The sequence below is a fragment of the Patiria miniata genome, unplaced genomic scaffold, assembly GCF_015706575.1.
Source record: "Patiria miniata isolate m_02_andy unplaced genomic scaffold, ASM1570657v1 HiC_scaffold_3, whole genome shotgun sequence".
NCBI lineage: Eukaryota > Metazoa > Echinodermata > Asteroidea > Valvatida > Asterinidae > Patiria > Patiria miniata.
In genome coordinates, this window is record NW_024037069.1 from 17,711,151 (window position 1) to 17,728,426 (window position 17,276).

The 17,276-nt window shown below is 40.4% G+C and overlaps 1 protein-coding gene across 1 annotated transcript; it reads left to right on the forward strand.

The window, feature by feature from the left end:
- The first annotated feature begins 438 nt into the window (after positions 1-438).
- Positions 439-16,293, forward strand: LOC119738411. Its single transcript, XM_038213302.1, has 9 exons — positions 439-618; positions 5,399-5,563; positions 7,688-7,925; positions 10,233-10,378; positions 11,458-11,557; positions 12,945-13,331; positions 14,494-14,624; positions 15,523-15,685; positions 16,187-16,293. Exons 1-8 carry the CDS (start codon positions 613-615, stop codon positions 15,667-15,669), a joined length of 1,320 nt encoding a protein of 439 aa, XP_038069230.1. The 5' UTR covers positions 439-612; the 3' UTR covers positions 15,670-15,685; positions 16,187-16,293.
- Positions 16,294-17,276: the final 983 nt, after the last annotated feature.

Here is a 17,276-nt window from a genome sequence, read left to right on the forward strand (position 1 = left end):
TCGTTAGTAAAAACGTCACACACCAGCGCGCACCCGTGATTGATAGCGCCCATATTAGCTTTGGGTACGGGTCCACTTCCAGCGGTTCCAATGCTACTTAATGGCAAGTGGGCGTGGTTTAAACTGAACTGACGTCACACTAACAAACCGCAGCGTTGTCCAAAAGGCGTGGCTAACTCGCAAACGGCGAGGCTCCACCATGTTGTCTAAGGGGCGTGGCTAACTCGCAAACGGCGCGGCGATAGTCCGTTTGCGAGTAAGCCACGCCCCTTAGACAACCCTCAGTGTGGAGATTTTGTAAACTTAACTAATTTTGTTTGTCTCAGATTTTGCGCGTTCCGCGTCCATAAATGTGTATATCATGTAATTGGACAATAGTTATTTCACAAGCTGCGTTGATGCGATTCTAAACGCGATTACGCGATAGGCCGGTTAATTGTTTCCTTATAACTCCCCTACCCCTTGACCAACACCAGGGTCGCGCTCTACAGTATAACACGTGGCCGGTTGATCGAAACTGTTCTAGTTTCGCCAAGTTGTGGTTGCGTTGTGGTTGTACCCAAGATCGCCGTACCGACCGGTACAAGAGAGCTAGGAAGACATCGACAGCGTATGGAGGTAAGTAGGCTCCGCTAGATCCTAAAATTGCCAGGATATGGGTGAAGTACAAACAGGGCTGTAATATTAGTAAATGACTTTCTATGGCGAGACTACAACTTACATGTAAGAGAGAGCTACACATAGGCCCTACAGCCCTGTAGTGCGTAATACCATCCTTGCTCTATGGTAATACTTGTACTAGCCTGGAAAGAAAGTATCCAGACGCCATGTTACAACTGTGATAATGTGTACAGGGTGCCCTTACTTGTGTACAGGGTGACCCTAGTAAGGACATTTTCCCAATCTGTCACTGTCAGATTTATCAAAAATCTGCCAAATTTCCCAGAATTTACTCGAAATACACTGTCACTATGAACACTTAAAATCACATGCAGATGTTGTACTTGTACTAGTTGTAGTATTGCCTTAGGCTAGCTAGTTAAGCCAGGTTCAAATTACATTTATAAACAATCTAGGCCTAGGCCTATAGATAGTCACATAGTCTGGGCATGACCTCGTAAAAACTTAGTCCGAGTATTAACTAGGACTCTACGATAGAATTGCCTTTTTTAACGTTGGGAATTGGAAATACAAATGGTGGTGGTGAGGTTTACCATGTTTACATACCTTTTGGAAGAAAAGAGAAATTTCATCCTCAATTCGGGAAACATCCTTGTCACACATGCCTTGTTTGAGGCTGCCATTTTGAATTCAGGAAAAGTAAACTGGCTAGACTGTTTCCTGGCAAGCATCAGACAGACCAATCACAGGGCACTTTGATTTGTCACCTGACCAATCACAGGGCACTTTGATTTGTCACCTGACCAATCACAGGGCACTTTGATTGTTCACCAATCTAGGTGACCAATCAAAGTGCCCTGTGATTGGTCTGTCTGATGCTTTTCCTGAAAATGGCAGCCTCAAACAAGGCGTTTGTGACAAGGATGTTTCCCGAATTGAAGGTGAAATTTCTCTTTTCTAAGGTGACTGCTCTATGTTCCGACACCCCTATGTTCCGACAACCTAGATTGTGTTACTCCCGGTTAGAGTTAGGGTTAGGGTTAGGAATAGGAATATGTGCAGTCGGAACATAGGGGTGTCGGAACATAGAGGTGTAACCTTTTCTAAAAGGTATGTAAACCTCACCACCACCATTTGTATTTCCAATTCCCACTGAAGCCTACAGGGTCGCATAAGGCAGTTTGAAGACTGTTTTGGGGGTGCAATCTGAAGATTTTGATTGGGGGTATGAGTGAAAATGGTCAAAAAAAGTTATTAGTAACGCAATAAGGCTATGTACCTAGGACTCGACTATCGCCCGACCATGTCCTAATGTTAAAAAAGGCGAATCGTAGAGTCCTAGTTACTCGGAGTAGTAAAAACTAAAGATTCAATGGGGATTTACTAAGAAAACTAAACTAAACTCAGGATTTTAAAAGGAAAAGGCGCGAGGAAATTAGAATAAATAGAGACAAGGGACACAATTCTAGATTTCAAACCAAAAAGGACCAAAAAGAATTTATTTACAAAACCTTAAACCAAAAAAACCCAGAAACTAAACCTAAACCTGAAACTTAAAATCAAGAAACTGAAGACTTAAAACCAAAAACTGAAACTTAAAAACCAACAAAACTAAAACCATAAAACCAACACAGTGTGTAATAATAAGTAAAGAATACAGTTAATAAGAAACAAGTAAACAATGCAAACAAACTCAAGCTACACTAGGTCTAAAGTAACATAAACAATGTCATGTGGACCTGATAAACAGTCTTAGCAAGAACACCAAAATCTCTTGTGAATATTTAATGAGCAAGATAAGGTCTGTGGCCACTTCCTTGAGAAACAAGCTAGAGCTAATCAACAAGGGGCTAATTCACATTCCTCAACAGTAAACTTGTACAGGTCCAAGAAGATTAAGTGAACTAAATGAAACAGGTGGCTAAATACAAAGTAAAGGAAAGGCAAGTCTGCAGTAAATGAACAGCTTGAACAAGTCTAACTAATGAATAAATATAGCAAACTAATCAGTAAGAAGTCTGTGGGAAACCACTCCTCTTGGTTTCAATAAAAAATAAAGGTTATGAAGAAACCACATGTTCCATCCAACTACTAAAAGCAGATTTCGAAAGAAAATAAAGCAATCTAATAATCAAAAGGCAATCATAACAAACATCAATCAACCACTTAAATAAAATCAGTCCAGAAAACCATGGAGAAATAAAACACAGAAAACCAAATCAACAATTCAACCTTCTTGTGACAACACAATTTTCCTACAAAAATAACAGAACTCTAACGTTCCTGATCTATCACTTATCAAATTCAAACAAACAATCTCAAAACTTCAAGTGATAATTCCTACAAGACTGTTCAAGAACTTAGCCAAAACATGTCAGAAACTTGACAGTGCTAAAAGAGATCAAAACTTATGAAAACTTAATAATACACGTGGGTGGGTTGGTCACGGGACATGTGACGTCATCATTATTTTTTGAGGTACATTTAATACACTTGTCACACTGCCCAATTTTTTTTCTCTAAAGCCCAGAATTCAGCTAAATTTTCACTGCAAGATTTTAATCCAGTTAATTTGTCTTCACTAAGTTTTTTTAGTGTGCATTAATTTTTTGTTGACAATTTATAGGTTATTTAAATAAGTTATGCCAATGACCTAACTCATCACAAAACGAACACACGAATCTTGGATTTTGGATATTTTTCCCTGATATTTAAAATTGGACTCTGGCCTATTGGCATAGACACTTAAATTTTAACTTTAAATAGATTTCTTTGTGTATATCATTGCCTGGCCTTGTTTCAAGTAAACCTGTTTATGCAAAGATTTTCCCTGACACAAATGGTTAATTGAGCACCAAGTGATTTATTTTAAACAATAAATAATTCGGGCAGAAAAAAAAATCTCAAATTTCTTGAATTTTTTTCAAGAAAATATCCTATAGTATTTGGCGACAGTGTAAATTACCATAAATTTTTATAATTGGCGGACATACCGGTAGAAAAATTGTCTGTTGTGATCAGTCGTGTCTCGCGAAGTCTCATACGTGATGTGAACTGATTTGCTGACGGGTAACGGACACTAAAGAAAACATGACGCCCTCCATACGACTGTTTACAGATGGTTAAAAAATAGTTCAGCAAAAAAGTGAATAAAATCACTTTTCCACTCCTTTGATGAAATTAGATTTTCAGTATGTTAAAAAGTGACATTTCCTTAGCGTGATAGCATTCAAATAAATTCCATTGCAATTTGTTCTAGGTCAGGCCCTGTTTTGTTCTAAATTGACCGGACTAGTTACACGGTGTAATCCTGAGGGATTTGTGGTACTTGGTGACCAGCCTGAACAAAAGTTAAAGGCCAAAACAAAAATTGTGCCACAGTTATCAAAATCAAATGGTCAAAAAGAGCAGTGTTCATAGCGAGTTTTGGCAAGGTATAAACATCTAGAATTGGAAAATGTGTGATAGCTTTGTAGTGTGAGCGATGACAGTTTTTTGGGTGTTATCACTTTTAAAATTGCTTCTTTTTTTTCAAAATGGCCGCCAATTAATTATATGTGGTATGCCATTTTTTCCAACTACAGGGGTGCATACCTTGCCAAAAATCACAATGACCACTATTCCCCTCATTTGATACTGACCAAACCCCCTGGCTGATGGCCTACTACCGAGAGAAGTGCGGAGGTCAGGTTTTTGATAATTTGTGTTAGTTACAAGTATAGGAGGGTTTTATGAATTATAGTGAGAATGTTCTTAGTCATGTTTCCCTTTTAATCTTACTAATAATAACACTTGTTTCAGACTGCCATTCATGAGTGGTGCCCACACATTATTATTTTTTAGATTTGATGTACATGTACATTAAAGGGAATGTACAACATTTGCTTTTGCTGCAATTTTCAGAAATAAATGGATTTGGAGTATCAGAATGTTATAGCAAATATTGTTAAAATGACTTGTTTCAAGTTTTGGGCTTGTATATGCTGGAAAAACCAAGAAAACCAATCATGTTCGTGTAGTCTGGTTCCCTGACCACACTTAAGATGAAACGGAGCAATTTATAGACTTTGGGGAATTGTAAGGTCAGAGAATCAGTCTAGCAGGCTTGTACCCCTTCACATGTGTGTAGAAAATTGCAAAGAAAACGCAGAATAACTAATTATGAAAAATTAGGAGCAGTTTTTGAAAAAAGCCAGTTTTCACAAACGCTGGTCGCTGGTCGGCTGACCAGCATTGGAAAAAAACATTTTTCTTGAAAATGACATCACACCAGGAGAGACGATTTTACAGGATGCTTTAGACTGTCATGTCCTAACAATCCAGTAAGGCATTTTGTGATAATTTGATCATTTCGTTTTGTGATGTTTGCAAATGTTGTATCTTCCCTTTAATCTTTCTAATAATAACACCTGTTTCAGACTGTCATTCGTGAGTGGTGCCCACACATTATTATTTTTTAGATTTGATGTACATTTACATGATATGTATTAAAGTCTAGTACTTATCAGTGGCAAATGAACACAATGAAGTTTGCCTGTTTGTAACAAAAAGCTATTTGGTTTGACATAAATTGCTCCTTACAACTGTAAACTGAGTGTTACGTAGACCCAATTTTTATTTCATAATATTCATAAATAAGTTGAACTTTGTTGATATAAAGTTTTTTTTCAGTGAATCCAAAGTATGGAGTGAACTAGATCACACTCCATGTATGTTTGTACTGGTGTTAATTGTATTTACAAACGAATTGTTTTTTTTTTCCTTTTTTTTCCTACAGATGTTGAGTGATTCAGGCAAGGCAGCTAGCAACATGGCATGCATGAACACCAGTGGCTTTTCAGCTCGTTCATTGATTGGCAAAGGGGCCAACACCATTCCAGGGTCTCTCGGACCACGAAGCCCAAAGAAATTACAAGGCTTGGGTAAAACTGTAGAAGCAGAGGTATGAACAATCAATATTTCCTTCTTTTTTTTAAACAGCCATGAAATCTAGTTTTTGTATTTAATCAGAATTCTGCCTTTTTGAAATTTCATTTCAAAACTAACAATTTTTCCCCTCAAAATCTGATTTGTCAGGAAAGTTCAACAAATTTGTAAAAATAGCGATGATCACAGAAAACCACGCTTCACTAAATCTCCACTAGTAACAAAAGCATAAAGACCTCAAGAAAATATTGTGAAAGCAGACAATACTATGCAGAAAGAGCGACCAAGTTTAAAAAAAAATATCTAAACCTTCATTAACACCTTGGCTGCCAGGAGCATTCATGACCTCCATTACCAGCCCCATTTGGAATGTTTTTTTCTGTTGTGTAGCGACCTCATACTTCATGGAGGAGATAGCTTGCCCAGAAAATGTACACAATATGGGTACCAGGTAAAGCCATCTGCATGTTTATTACGTTTGATAGGTGTTAAAGGGAATGTACAACATTTGCTTTTGCTGCAATTTTCAGTAATAAATGGATTTGAACTTGAAGCAAATATTGCTACACTGATTTGTTCCTTTTTTTAGGTTCGTAGATGCTGGAAAAACCAAGAAAACCAATCATATTCTTGAAGTCTGGTTCCCTGACCCCACTAAGAGATAAAATGGAGCACTTTTTAGACTTTGGGGACTTGTAAGATCAGAGAATCAGTCTAGCAGGCTTGTAGTCTTCACAGGTCAGGTGTGTAATCAATTGCAAAGAAAATGCAGACAAACTAAATATGAAAAATTAGGAGCACTTTTTGGAGAAAAAAAACACAGTTTTCTCAAACGCTGGTCGGCCGACCAGCGTTGGAATAATGCAGTTTTTCTTGAAAATGTCAGCACACCAGGAGCCACAACTTTACAGGATGCTTTAGACTGTCATTCCCTAACAATCCAGTAAGATATTGCGTGATAATTTGATCATTTCGTTTTTTGACGGTTTGCAAATGTTGTATCTTCCCTTTAACCAGGATTATGTAACTGGACTGGCAAGCTCAAATCTATGTTTTCAGGAACTAGTTCAAGCCAAGCTCCCCCCTTCAATGTTGTTGGAAATCAGGTGTGCAGGCACACTTGCTAATGCCCCTATCAACATTGCGTTGGGGAGGGGCAGGGAAAACCATTATTTATAATAATGCAGTCATCTGTGTATTATGACTTGGTGTCAAGAGGAGCCAGGGTAAGGAAGTGTCATCGAACTCTGGTGCAAAATGGAGCCCACGGTAGTGAACTTAGGGTTAAAGATCTTTGATAGTTTGGATTATTTCCAACGCTGTTTGCGTCAGAAATTTGTTGCTTCTGATTCTTCTAAATATGTTCAGTCATGATTTGGCCTTGTGCAACGTTGGCTCTCGCCCCTTTCATTGTTGTTCTTGCTCTGTCTAGCCACGTCTAGCGGTGGGAACCAGTGTTCGCATAATCATATATGCATGCATGCCTCATGCATTTATGTGCCATGCGATGTTGAAAAACAGAGTTGCCGGAGTATATGTGAGAAAATGTTTCTGATAAAATACTCCTTATGGGAGAAAATAGTTCAAAATACATTCTTGCAAAAATAATTAAAAACATAAAACATCGGGGCGGGCAGTGATGAAAACCTAAAAATCCATTTTGAATGGCCTTACTATAGTTGATGCATGTAAGTCCAACAAGCTAAAAGTGGACTTCCGTTTTCTCATAGGATCGGGCCCTGTAACTATGTGTACACAATTGCCATATCCGCTTTGTTCACAAGTACCCCCTCACCGGCAAAGAAGGAACAGTTGGGGGTGACCGACCGACGCCATCTTGCCTGACTGCAATTTTGCCGCGACGCGCGGCCTTACCACTTTGTGTACATAGTACAAATCCACTGGTGTGCGTGCGTCACACACAAGGAACGGTGCGCGTCAACCAGCTAAATGTCCCACCCATGGGACGTCGTTGCTAGGTAAAAGGGCGCCCTCTTTCGTTGGCGCACGGAGCCCATAATGTACAAAACAGTCATGGTTTTTACCAAATAACTGCACACTTTTTTAAAACACATGCTTTTTGAAAAAGTTAGTCTAGTAATCATCCTTTCTGAAACTGTTCTTTTCTTTTCACCCCAAGACATTGAAGCAAGAGATGAAGGCGTGCTGCACTCAGTCCAAACAGTCCATCCCCGTTTCATCTCATCAGCCCCCATCCCAGACATCCAACTGCAAAGACACACACAGCTTATGGAAGTCTCTTCAGGACTGCCATTCCTCCTTAACTGTTGCAAATCCTCGCCATTTTGAATTTGCTGTTGCCAATCTGTGTTTTCTGCTGAAGGCTTATGGTAAAGAACTGGAGAATTATGTTAAATGTAAGTACACAATATTAATCCATTATATTGTACAGGATTGCCTAAAGAGAATTCTCAAGTGATACTTCAGCAGGTGGTAAAGGGATGATTGCAATTATAGACTGACTGACTGAATGTTACTTGTGGATTAGACTTGTCTACATGTACATGTATAGCCCTTTTCACACTAGACAAATCTCGGGGTTGACGCAGGGTTGGCGCAGGGTTGAAAACATGCATCGTTTCACACTTGAAGAATTTCAACCCTGCGTCAACCCAGCGTCAACCCCGAGATTGATTTCGCCCCGGGTTGAACTCAACCCTGCTCCAGACCAGGGTTGAGATTTTCAACCCGGGTTGAAATTCTTGCCAGGGTCCAAAACAGTAGTAACTGAGCATGATAAGCTTGATTTGCATGAAACAAGTGTGATGCGATGCGGGGTTGAACGCGGGGTTGAAAAATCAAAAACTCAACCCGGGGCGGCACTGGGTTCGCCCAGGGTTGAGTTCAACCCGGGTCGAGAGGCTCTAGTGTGAAAAGGGCTTAAGTGTCATCTTGTAGGCCTCGCAATTTTTTTTGAAAATGTAGTTGCCCTTGGGGCAGGGGTGCTTGAAATCTGGTTGCCCGAATTTCATTTTCAGTTGCCCAATAAAGAACCTTAAATATTGCCCCAAACTGAAGGCCGAATCCTAATAATGTACATAGCTGCTTTACCTGAACTACGCCAGTGAATTCGGTGTTATGTATCTTTGGCATGTTGCTGTCATAATAACCAAGTTTTGGTTTCAGTCATCCAGTGTGATGTCTCCATTGTGATGAAATTATTTCAACACGTTGTTAGTTTGGGTCTGAGGAGTCATCTGAGTCAAATGTTTGACCATGGAATGTTTGGTATAGAATTTCAATACCGCGGTATCCTTCCCTAGTGTTCAGAATGTTTGCAAAAGCCCTTAATTTCAACACCGTGAATTTGGAGTGAATATATAATTTGACATGAATTCACCGTGAATTTTTTTTCACGGCGATGTCATTGCGAAGTATCTGGTGGAATCGCCCTGAAAATCATCACGTAACCAGGACATGTTAAGGTCAAGTAAAAACACTGTGAAAATGCAGTGACGCCTTCTGTGGAGTCCAGCTCATTAACTTTGTGGTTGCGTTAATCCGTTGAGCAGTTTGTCAACTTTGGGGCCTAATCCCCCTCATAAAAGGGCACATTGCCTGTCAATCTTAATTAGGTGATCACAATAAACAGGGTGTTGGATACTTGTAGGAGGACACTTTGTAGCTTTTGTGTACTTGGCATTGGGTAGTAAGTGTAGAGCAATCACACTAATCCTGTAATCATTCAGCCGGTTAATCTGTGGTTTTCACACCTTCAGTGGAGGGAAGCTGGACCACTGTACAGTTATGAATAACAATAGACCCTTGGACCTCCAGAAGACTCATGTAAAAACACCGTGAAACTGCAGTGAACTTATCCCCTACTGAGGGGCCCAGTTTGGCACCGTGAAAATGAGCTTACTTGGCAGTGTAATACAGTTTCACGGCGACTTCATTGTAAACTATATTTTCGCGGTGTTGAAATTCATAGTGTCAAACAGGAAAAAACAAACTCATCCACATTTTGATTCTATTCTTTGTGGTTCCAGTCATCCAGTGTGATGTCTACATATTGTCAATAACAGTGGAAAGATAAGATGTAATTATCAAGCTGGACTTGATAACCTGATACTTCAGCAGCTGCAATCCTACCAGAAAGGCCTTTGAAGTTTTGCTAACGTTGCCATGTTTGTGGTTTTCTTTGTGTGTAGTGTCTGGACGGAAAGTTTAAACAATGTTGAGGCCAAAAAAAAAAAGTCTCCGGTTTCTGGTATGCGCGCGCGTCGCCGTAGCCATGCGCGTCGGCAAAATGAAAAAGGTTTTTTTTCCAATACAAGATGATGTCTCAAAACCGCCAAACTCACTGGTTCGACTGGAATTCTGCTGCTGCACAATTTTAACGTGTTTTTAGATGAGGTTATGATCGAGAATAAGCTTTATGTGGCCTCTTTGGACTCCCATATATTTGCACTAAGTTTAGTCGGGCACCATTTGCAGTCATCAGCCGACATTTGAAGCCAAAAAAAAAAAAAAACAGGTAAAAAAAAAAAAAAAAAACGCGTCGCCGCACCACTTTTGGGGCAAGCTCCATACCAGAAACCGGAGACTTTTTTTTTTGGCCTAATGGGGCCCTTCTCCGCTTTCTTCTTGCAATTGCATCGTTCACCAAAATGCACTGTACTGTAGCCTGATTAAACATGTGTCACCTTTCTGTCTGTGGTTAGCTGATATGGATCAGATCTTTCAGACGCTACGCATCCTAGTCCTGGACACCAGTAAGAGACCAACTACTAGGATGCAACTACTCCGAGTGATAGAACTGAGAGCCAGGAGCTGGGATGTTGAACAGTCTACAGAACACACAAAGAAGGTAAAGGGACATGGTTGCAAGTGTGTACATATAGGCCTATAAGACACACACACACACTCCACAACCCAAGGCTGGACTCGAACCTACAACCTGCAGAATTACCTCCAGACTGGTTTGGATTATTTTCCCGGCGCCTGCAGTTAAGCTGTATCAATGATAGAGGGTGGTATTAAGAAGCTGACTCAAATCCAGACTTGGCGAATCTGGCAGGCCGATCCGAAACATTCTGTCCATACATGTACGGTACCTCACGCACTCGTATCAAGATGAATAATGGCGCATGTGCATTGCTGCAAAATGTTATCTCCATGGTTCAGCGAACATAATACCAATCTAGTCTTGGGCTAAGAGTGCGGCAAACTGTGAGCTTAAAGGGAAGATACAACATTTGCAAACATCAAAAAACAAAATGATCAAATTATCATGAAGTATCTCACTTGATTGTTAGGGAATGAGAGCCTAAAGCATCCTTTAAAGTTGCGGCGCCTGGTGTGCTGACATTTTCAAGAAAAAGTGTATTTTTCCAACGCTGGTCGGCCGACCAGCGTTGGAGAAAACTGGCTTTTTTTCAAAAAGTGCTCCTAATTTTTCATATTTAGTTCGTCTGCATTTTCTTTGCAATTGATTACACACCTGTGAAGACTACAAGCCTGCTAGACTGATTCTCATGATCTTACAATTCCCCCCTGTCTGTAAATTGCTCCGGTTCATGTGGCGTAAGGGAACCAGACTACAAGAATATGATTGGTTTTCTTGGTTTTTCCAGCGTCTACGAACCCAAAACGTGAAACAAGTCAGTGTAACAATATTTGCTATAACATACTAACCCTGCAAATCCATTTATTTCTGAAAATTGCAGCAAAAGAAACTTGCACATTCCCTTTAATGCTCCAGACCACAAGGCCAGTGTAGACTTGCTTTAAACCTAACTCTAGCCCCAAAGATCAATTTCATGATCAATTATGGCATTATTTGGATGGTCTGCAGATAAAAAGAAACATCATAAAAAATATATTAACACCCCAGGAGTTGGCAAAATTGATGCCACCTAATTTAAACAATTTTTTTGTTTTAAAAAGGGCGTCATGCAGGTTAAGATTAAAGCTAGCTCCTGTAAGACACAGTCAACTCAGCCTGGAGAGCCACTCATCAAACCAGATACAGCAACTCAATTGCCCGGTGAGTTTTTGCCTCTTCTTTTTAACTGATCTCATAAAGGACCAGGAAAGCTGACCTAGGGAGGTGGTGGGGCCGCTGCAACTTGAGGAATACCAAGTACAAAGGTTCACAGCGTAAACATCAGCATAGGTGCCTTTCAAGGAAGTGGCCTTAAAACAATAAAATTCAAGACAAAAGATTTTATAAACATGAAAAAAGGAATTATTTTTTTAACACATTCCTGTTTGTGTGTTGAGTGCACTGGGTTTTTTTGGTTTTTTTTACTTTTTTTCTTCTTCAAATGTTGGCTGATGACTGCAAATGGTGCCCGCCTAATTTAGTGAAAAATATATGGGAGTCCAGAGAGCCACATAAAGCTTCTACTAGATCGTAGCCCCATCTAAAAACATGTTAAAATTGTGCAGCAGCAGGATTCCAGTCAAACCAGTGAGTTTGGCAGTTTTGAGACATCATCTTACATTGAAAAAAATACTTTTCATTTTGCCGAGAGAAACCAGAGACTTTGTTTTTTGGCCTTACGGACAAACTATCTTTCAAAAAAATCTGCCAGGGGAAGCAAGGTGGCCCCCTTGTCCCCCCCTTCCCCCCCTGAATACGCCCTGACGCCCAGCTCCTCGTCGCAAAGGGAACCTCCCACATTACTCAGAGGACAAATTGCAAGAGGTTTCAAAAGAAGTTTGATGATCTGGAGAAAAGAGATGTCTTCACTCGTCCAGAAGATGTAGGCATCGCAGTCCAATACCTCAATCCCCCTCCTTTCTTGTCAAAAAGGCAAGAGGTGGCTTTCACTTAGTCACAGCGCTCACCAATGTTGGCCGCAAAAGCAAACCACAGCTTGCACTTATGCCTGATGTCGATTCCACTCTGTGCCAAATAGCACATTATTGCTACTGAAACAAATTGCTACTGAACTTACCAAAGCTTTCTATCAAATTCCCCTGTCCCACAACTCCATGAAGTACTGTAGAGTAGCTACCAATCACACAGTTCGCATTACTTTTCCAAACATCTTTAGTGCAGGGACATCTTAGACATACAATAATCGCACCTGTATTCCGACTTGTCAGGTCAAAAAAGAGACTTTCACTGAACAAAGGGCAAAACCCACGTTGTGAAGATAAAGTACAGAACAGAGATAGTGTCAAAGGTCGCATTGCTTTGAGGATGCAATCACTACTATGGGCACTGCATTGCAAAATATTAACTTGATCTAGTATGATTTATGCACCCTTTTGCTGAAACTTGCTTAAAAACTGAATATGTGCAAGCTTTGTACAAAATACCGGTACAACCCAAATGTGGCTATTTGTTATCTGATCAAAACGATAATTTAAGTATCAAAAATTTAGATTTATTTCTTGCTCACCGTACAATTCTTACTTACCAGGCATCAGTACAGAGCCTACCCCCAAGTCAACTGGATTTTGGGATTCCCTGTCAACCATTCCAGAGTTCAACCCTGACCTTCCTCCTATCCCCGAGGAGACAGTACCTGTCAGACTTGACTACCTTCCAGGAGAATTGGACAAAACTCAAGAGACAGTGAATGTACAAACCTCCCCTGCCCGGTGTTACAACCCCAAATCTGCCAGGAAAGGAGAGAAAAGGAGGATGTTGTCACCATTGATGGAGACTGTTCCAGAAGGGAGAAGCATGTATCAAGAAGCAAATTCACCCTTGATTTATGACAGCCCTAATGGACCTGCAACTTCACCTGTTGAATCTCGTCTAGCTTCAGCAGGACGGACACCTAGACTTCCACAAAGATCGTCATGTAAGAAACTTGCCTTGTTTCAATTATTAATAAGGGAATAGATTTGTGCTTGGCTGGTTTTAAACACTTTGTTTGGACTGTTTGGAGTCTGGATGCTGATAATTACCCGAGCCAAAGGTTAAAAAACAGTTCTTAACTTTTCGTTTAACAAGTTTACTTCATGTTTTTTGGGATCCCCCTATGGCTACCTTATGGATTGTCTCTCTCGCAAAGTAAACATAAACAACTTATATGGAGATGGGTGCGCATGTCGCGTCCTGCGTGAGCTGGCGCAGAATGCAGCTGTTGCGGTGTATTGTGATTTTACAACTATACATACTGACTCACTGGTAGTATTGCGCATGCCTACATGAGGATTGTAAACATTCAACCAATGAAACGGTGCTGGCACTGGATTTCACAGGGTCCAAATTTCATGTAACACTAGAAAGACCAGCCAGCCAGTTTTTATAAACCATTTAAGACCGGCCAAGTGATGGGCTTTCAACCAATAGGAATGGGCAAACTATCTTAGGTATTTATGAATGAATTATTCAAAATTCATAAATACCTAATACAGTTTACCCATTCCTATTGGTCGAGAGCCCGTCACGTGGCCGGTCTAAAACAGATGATAAAGACATGGCTGGCTGGTCTTAAACTCTTTTCCAGTGTCACATGAAATTTGGAATCCCATGAAATCCAGTGCTTTTTAACATTCCATTGGTTGAACGTTCACATTCCCCACGTAGGCATGCGCAAAACTACCAGTGAATTAGCAATATGACTCCGCGCCTCTTTTTCTTTCGTCATCGTTTTTTTTTCTTGCTTTTCCAGTGGGGGGCAAGTTCCCCCCTCGCAACGCCAATGTCACTTAATTTCACATGATCTGCTGTGAGAAAAATCCACCCTCAATGCTTTGACTTTACAGAATAACAGTACAGAGTGAAATTGCCCACATAAGGTTTTGTGAACTAGCCTGCTGGAAGGTGGTTCAAGTATATACATGTACATGTTTGCAACTGTAAGAGATCACAATTTGCAATGTGGAATTTTATCAGCCAACTCAATGCATCGGCATTGAGAAAGAATTAACTCTGCCGGAAAGTAATTTTTTATGACATGCATGTAATTGTTAGTTGAGCTTGATTGGAAAGTGTTTGATGCATGTTTTTCTGTGCAGGCCACTTAGATCCACCACTGCGATACAGTCGTGAGTTTCTGCTAGAGTGTTGGGATTCCCCATTATGTAGAGTGATGCCCCCTGCTCTGCAACACACCATTCCACACAGCGACATCTCCTATCTCATCAAAGTACGTGTGTTCATGTTCTCAATAACAATGCACCAGACAAAAAAGTTATGTCATACATGTAAGCCAATATGCCTAAAAAGGCCATTGTTGATATCTCTAGTTTGCTTGGAATTAAAGGGGTATGACATGTGTTGGTCGCGTTGGGTAGTCATTTTTTATTAGCCATTTTTGTAAAGTACTATGGTAGGTGTCCTGTGGATACATATTAATTTGGTCATTGGTCTTTCAGTTTAGGCAGACGGGAATCAAAACAAAGCCAATTTTTGGCATATCCTTTTCGTGTAATGCGAGAAACCATATTTTTTTTCTAAGAGTGCCATGATCTCGCCATGGTACAAAAATATTTTTGTTTACCATCAGGGTGAAGCCTTGAATATAGGATATATTTATGCAGCATAATAGATAGCTAGTCCAACTACTGCTAAAACCACAGCAGTTGGAACATGAAAGGGTGCATATAAGTGTAATGTGAGTTACCGCGGAATCGCCCTATTGGTTGAACAATTCGGGCGATTCACAATGCAGTGCGCCACCAAGAGTTTGCCATGGAGAGTCAACTTTTCAAGTTTACGGTCGACAAAATATGGCCCATTTGAATGAGTGTCAGTAGACACTAGAGCTAATTTGTTATAGATTGGGGCATAGCGTTCTGCCGCCTCACCAAAAATCACCATAGTGATGTAAAGAAAAGAAAAGGGCAAACATATACTCGAATCATACGCTTACGAAACTACTGACCAGAAAAAATGAACAATTTCAAACGTCTCGCGCTGCAAATTTGTCGACCATCTCCCACAATGCACTGGGAAAAATGTACTCTCCGTGGCAAACTATTGGTGGCGCTCTGCATTGTGAATTGCCCGAATTGAAACAAACTGTTTCCCTTCTTATGATATAGATACCGACATTCGAAGATCCATCATTCCTTTTGAAGGATGATTTGGCACCACCAAACTTCATATCCACAGTCCGGGGCCCATACCCAGATCAAACCTATAGAAGGCGTCATTCAAGCTGGCCCAGTACCACGCATAATAAAGTGTAACCAAGCAGTGTTTCAGGTGAGTCTCTACATGTTGTCTTCAATCAAATTGCGTATCGCACATGCAAAATTTTTTTTATTATTTCCAGCATCCTTTATCACATGATTCTAAACCGAGTTGCTCGATTGCAATTTAGACATTTACAGTTTAAAAAAAAAAAACCTTTTAGTTTGCTTCCATTATAGGCCATCAGCCTGGGGGTTTGGCCAGTATCAAATCAGTACATAAATGACTATAGTGCGCATGCGCAAGGCATACCGCCCTTAGAGTGGTAACAAGCATTTTTATGGACATTTTGAAAAAAAGGGTGATAACACCCAAAAAGCTGCCACCGCTGCAATGCTATCACATATTTTCCAACTCTGGAGGTGTATACCTTGCCAAAAATCGCTATGACGATTATTCCCCTCATTTGATACCGGTGGCCAAAATTATGGACCTAGGCTGATGGCCTATTACTCATAATTATTCCTGGATATGACTGCAGTCTTGTCTTTGTTGGATATTGATATTTGACAGGTTCTACTTGGAGATATCTTCAGGCGTCATTTTGAAATTGAGTTGTGAGGCCATAGAACGTTGATCCATGGAGAGGCTTGTTTTCTGTATCATGAAGGCAAATGAAACTTGCCATTCCACTGCCAGTTACCTTGAGTATCGCATTATGTGTGGGTTTACAGTTTAGTTCAACCTGACTTACCTGGATTTTTTCTAAGCCAGATTGCTGACCTCAAACTTTTTATTGCCAGATTTGGCCGCATATTCCTTTTAAAATAAACTGGGACCAATTTCATAGCGTTGCTTAACAGCCGACTTTGTGCTTACCGAGCCTCCATCCATTTCATAGGGACCGTTAAGCAGTAAGCACAGTAAAAGCAAGCTTAACCCTTGCTTAAATCAGTGACGTAACAGTAGAAATCTCCATGTGCGCGCAACCGTTAGCATGAAATAGTGCTTAAGCAGCAGCATGATTTTCTGCTACAGTTAGCACAACTTTTCTGCTTACTGTTAAGCAGTGCTATGAAATTGGGCCCTGCATTTAAATGATAAAAATCTTTTCTGTGCAACGTTTTCTTTGATGTGTATGATATTGAGCCTCGGCATACTGCAATCTTGCTGTCAATGCGTGTGCGGCAGATTTGTTGCAAGTGTACCAATCTTGCCCCGATACAACTGTACAAAAAAAATGTCTGTTTGCACAATCAAATTAATCAAAACTTTCGCCATAAAATTTGGTTTTCCTCCTAATCAATAGAGCCCATCTTTGTAGAAACACTGTATACTCAGTGTGTTACCTCCAGAGTGAAAGTTGGAAAAAAATCACTCGGGTGGGACTCGAACCCACGACCTCCTGCTTTCTAGTGCAGACGTCTAACCACTTGACCACTGAGTTCACGGGATCTGTTGGCTGGTTCGAATCTGATGTACATGTAGCTGCGGCTATCGTACCGCATTCAACTATTCATAAGATGGATTTTTTGCATCGAGAGGTAACACACTGAGGTAACGCACTGAGTATACAGTGGATTTTTGCCGGTGAAGGGCTAAAACCTAATATTGATTTACATCACCCCGACGCAAAAATTCCATCTTATGAATGGTAAGAGTA

Bases quoted from the DNA above. Each gene is read 5' to 3' on its own strand.
- LOC119738411 (XM_038213302.1), top strand. The intron at 10,379-11,457 runs GTAAAGGGACAT...TGTTTTAAAAAG, and splicing joins CTACAGAACACACAAAGAAG to GGCGTCATGCAGGTTAAGAT. The intron at 14,625-15,522 runs GTACGTGTGTTC...CTTATGATATAG, and splicing joins ACATCTCCTATCTCATCAAA to ATACCGACATTCGAAGATCC.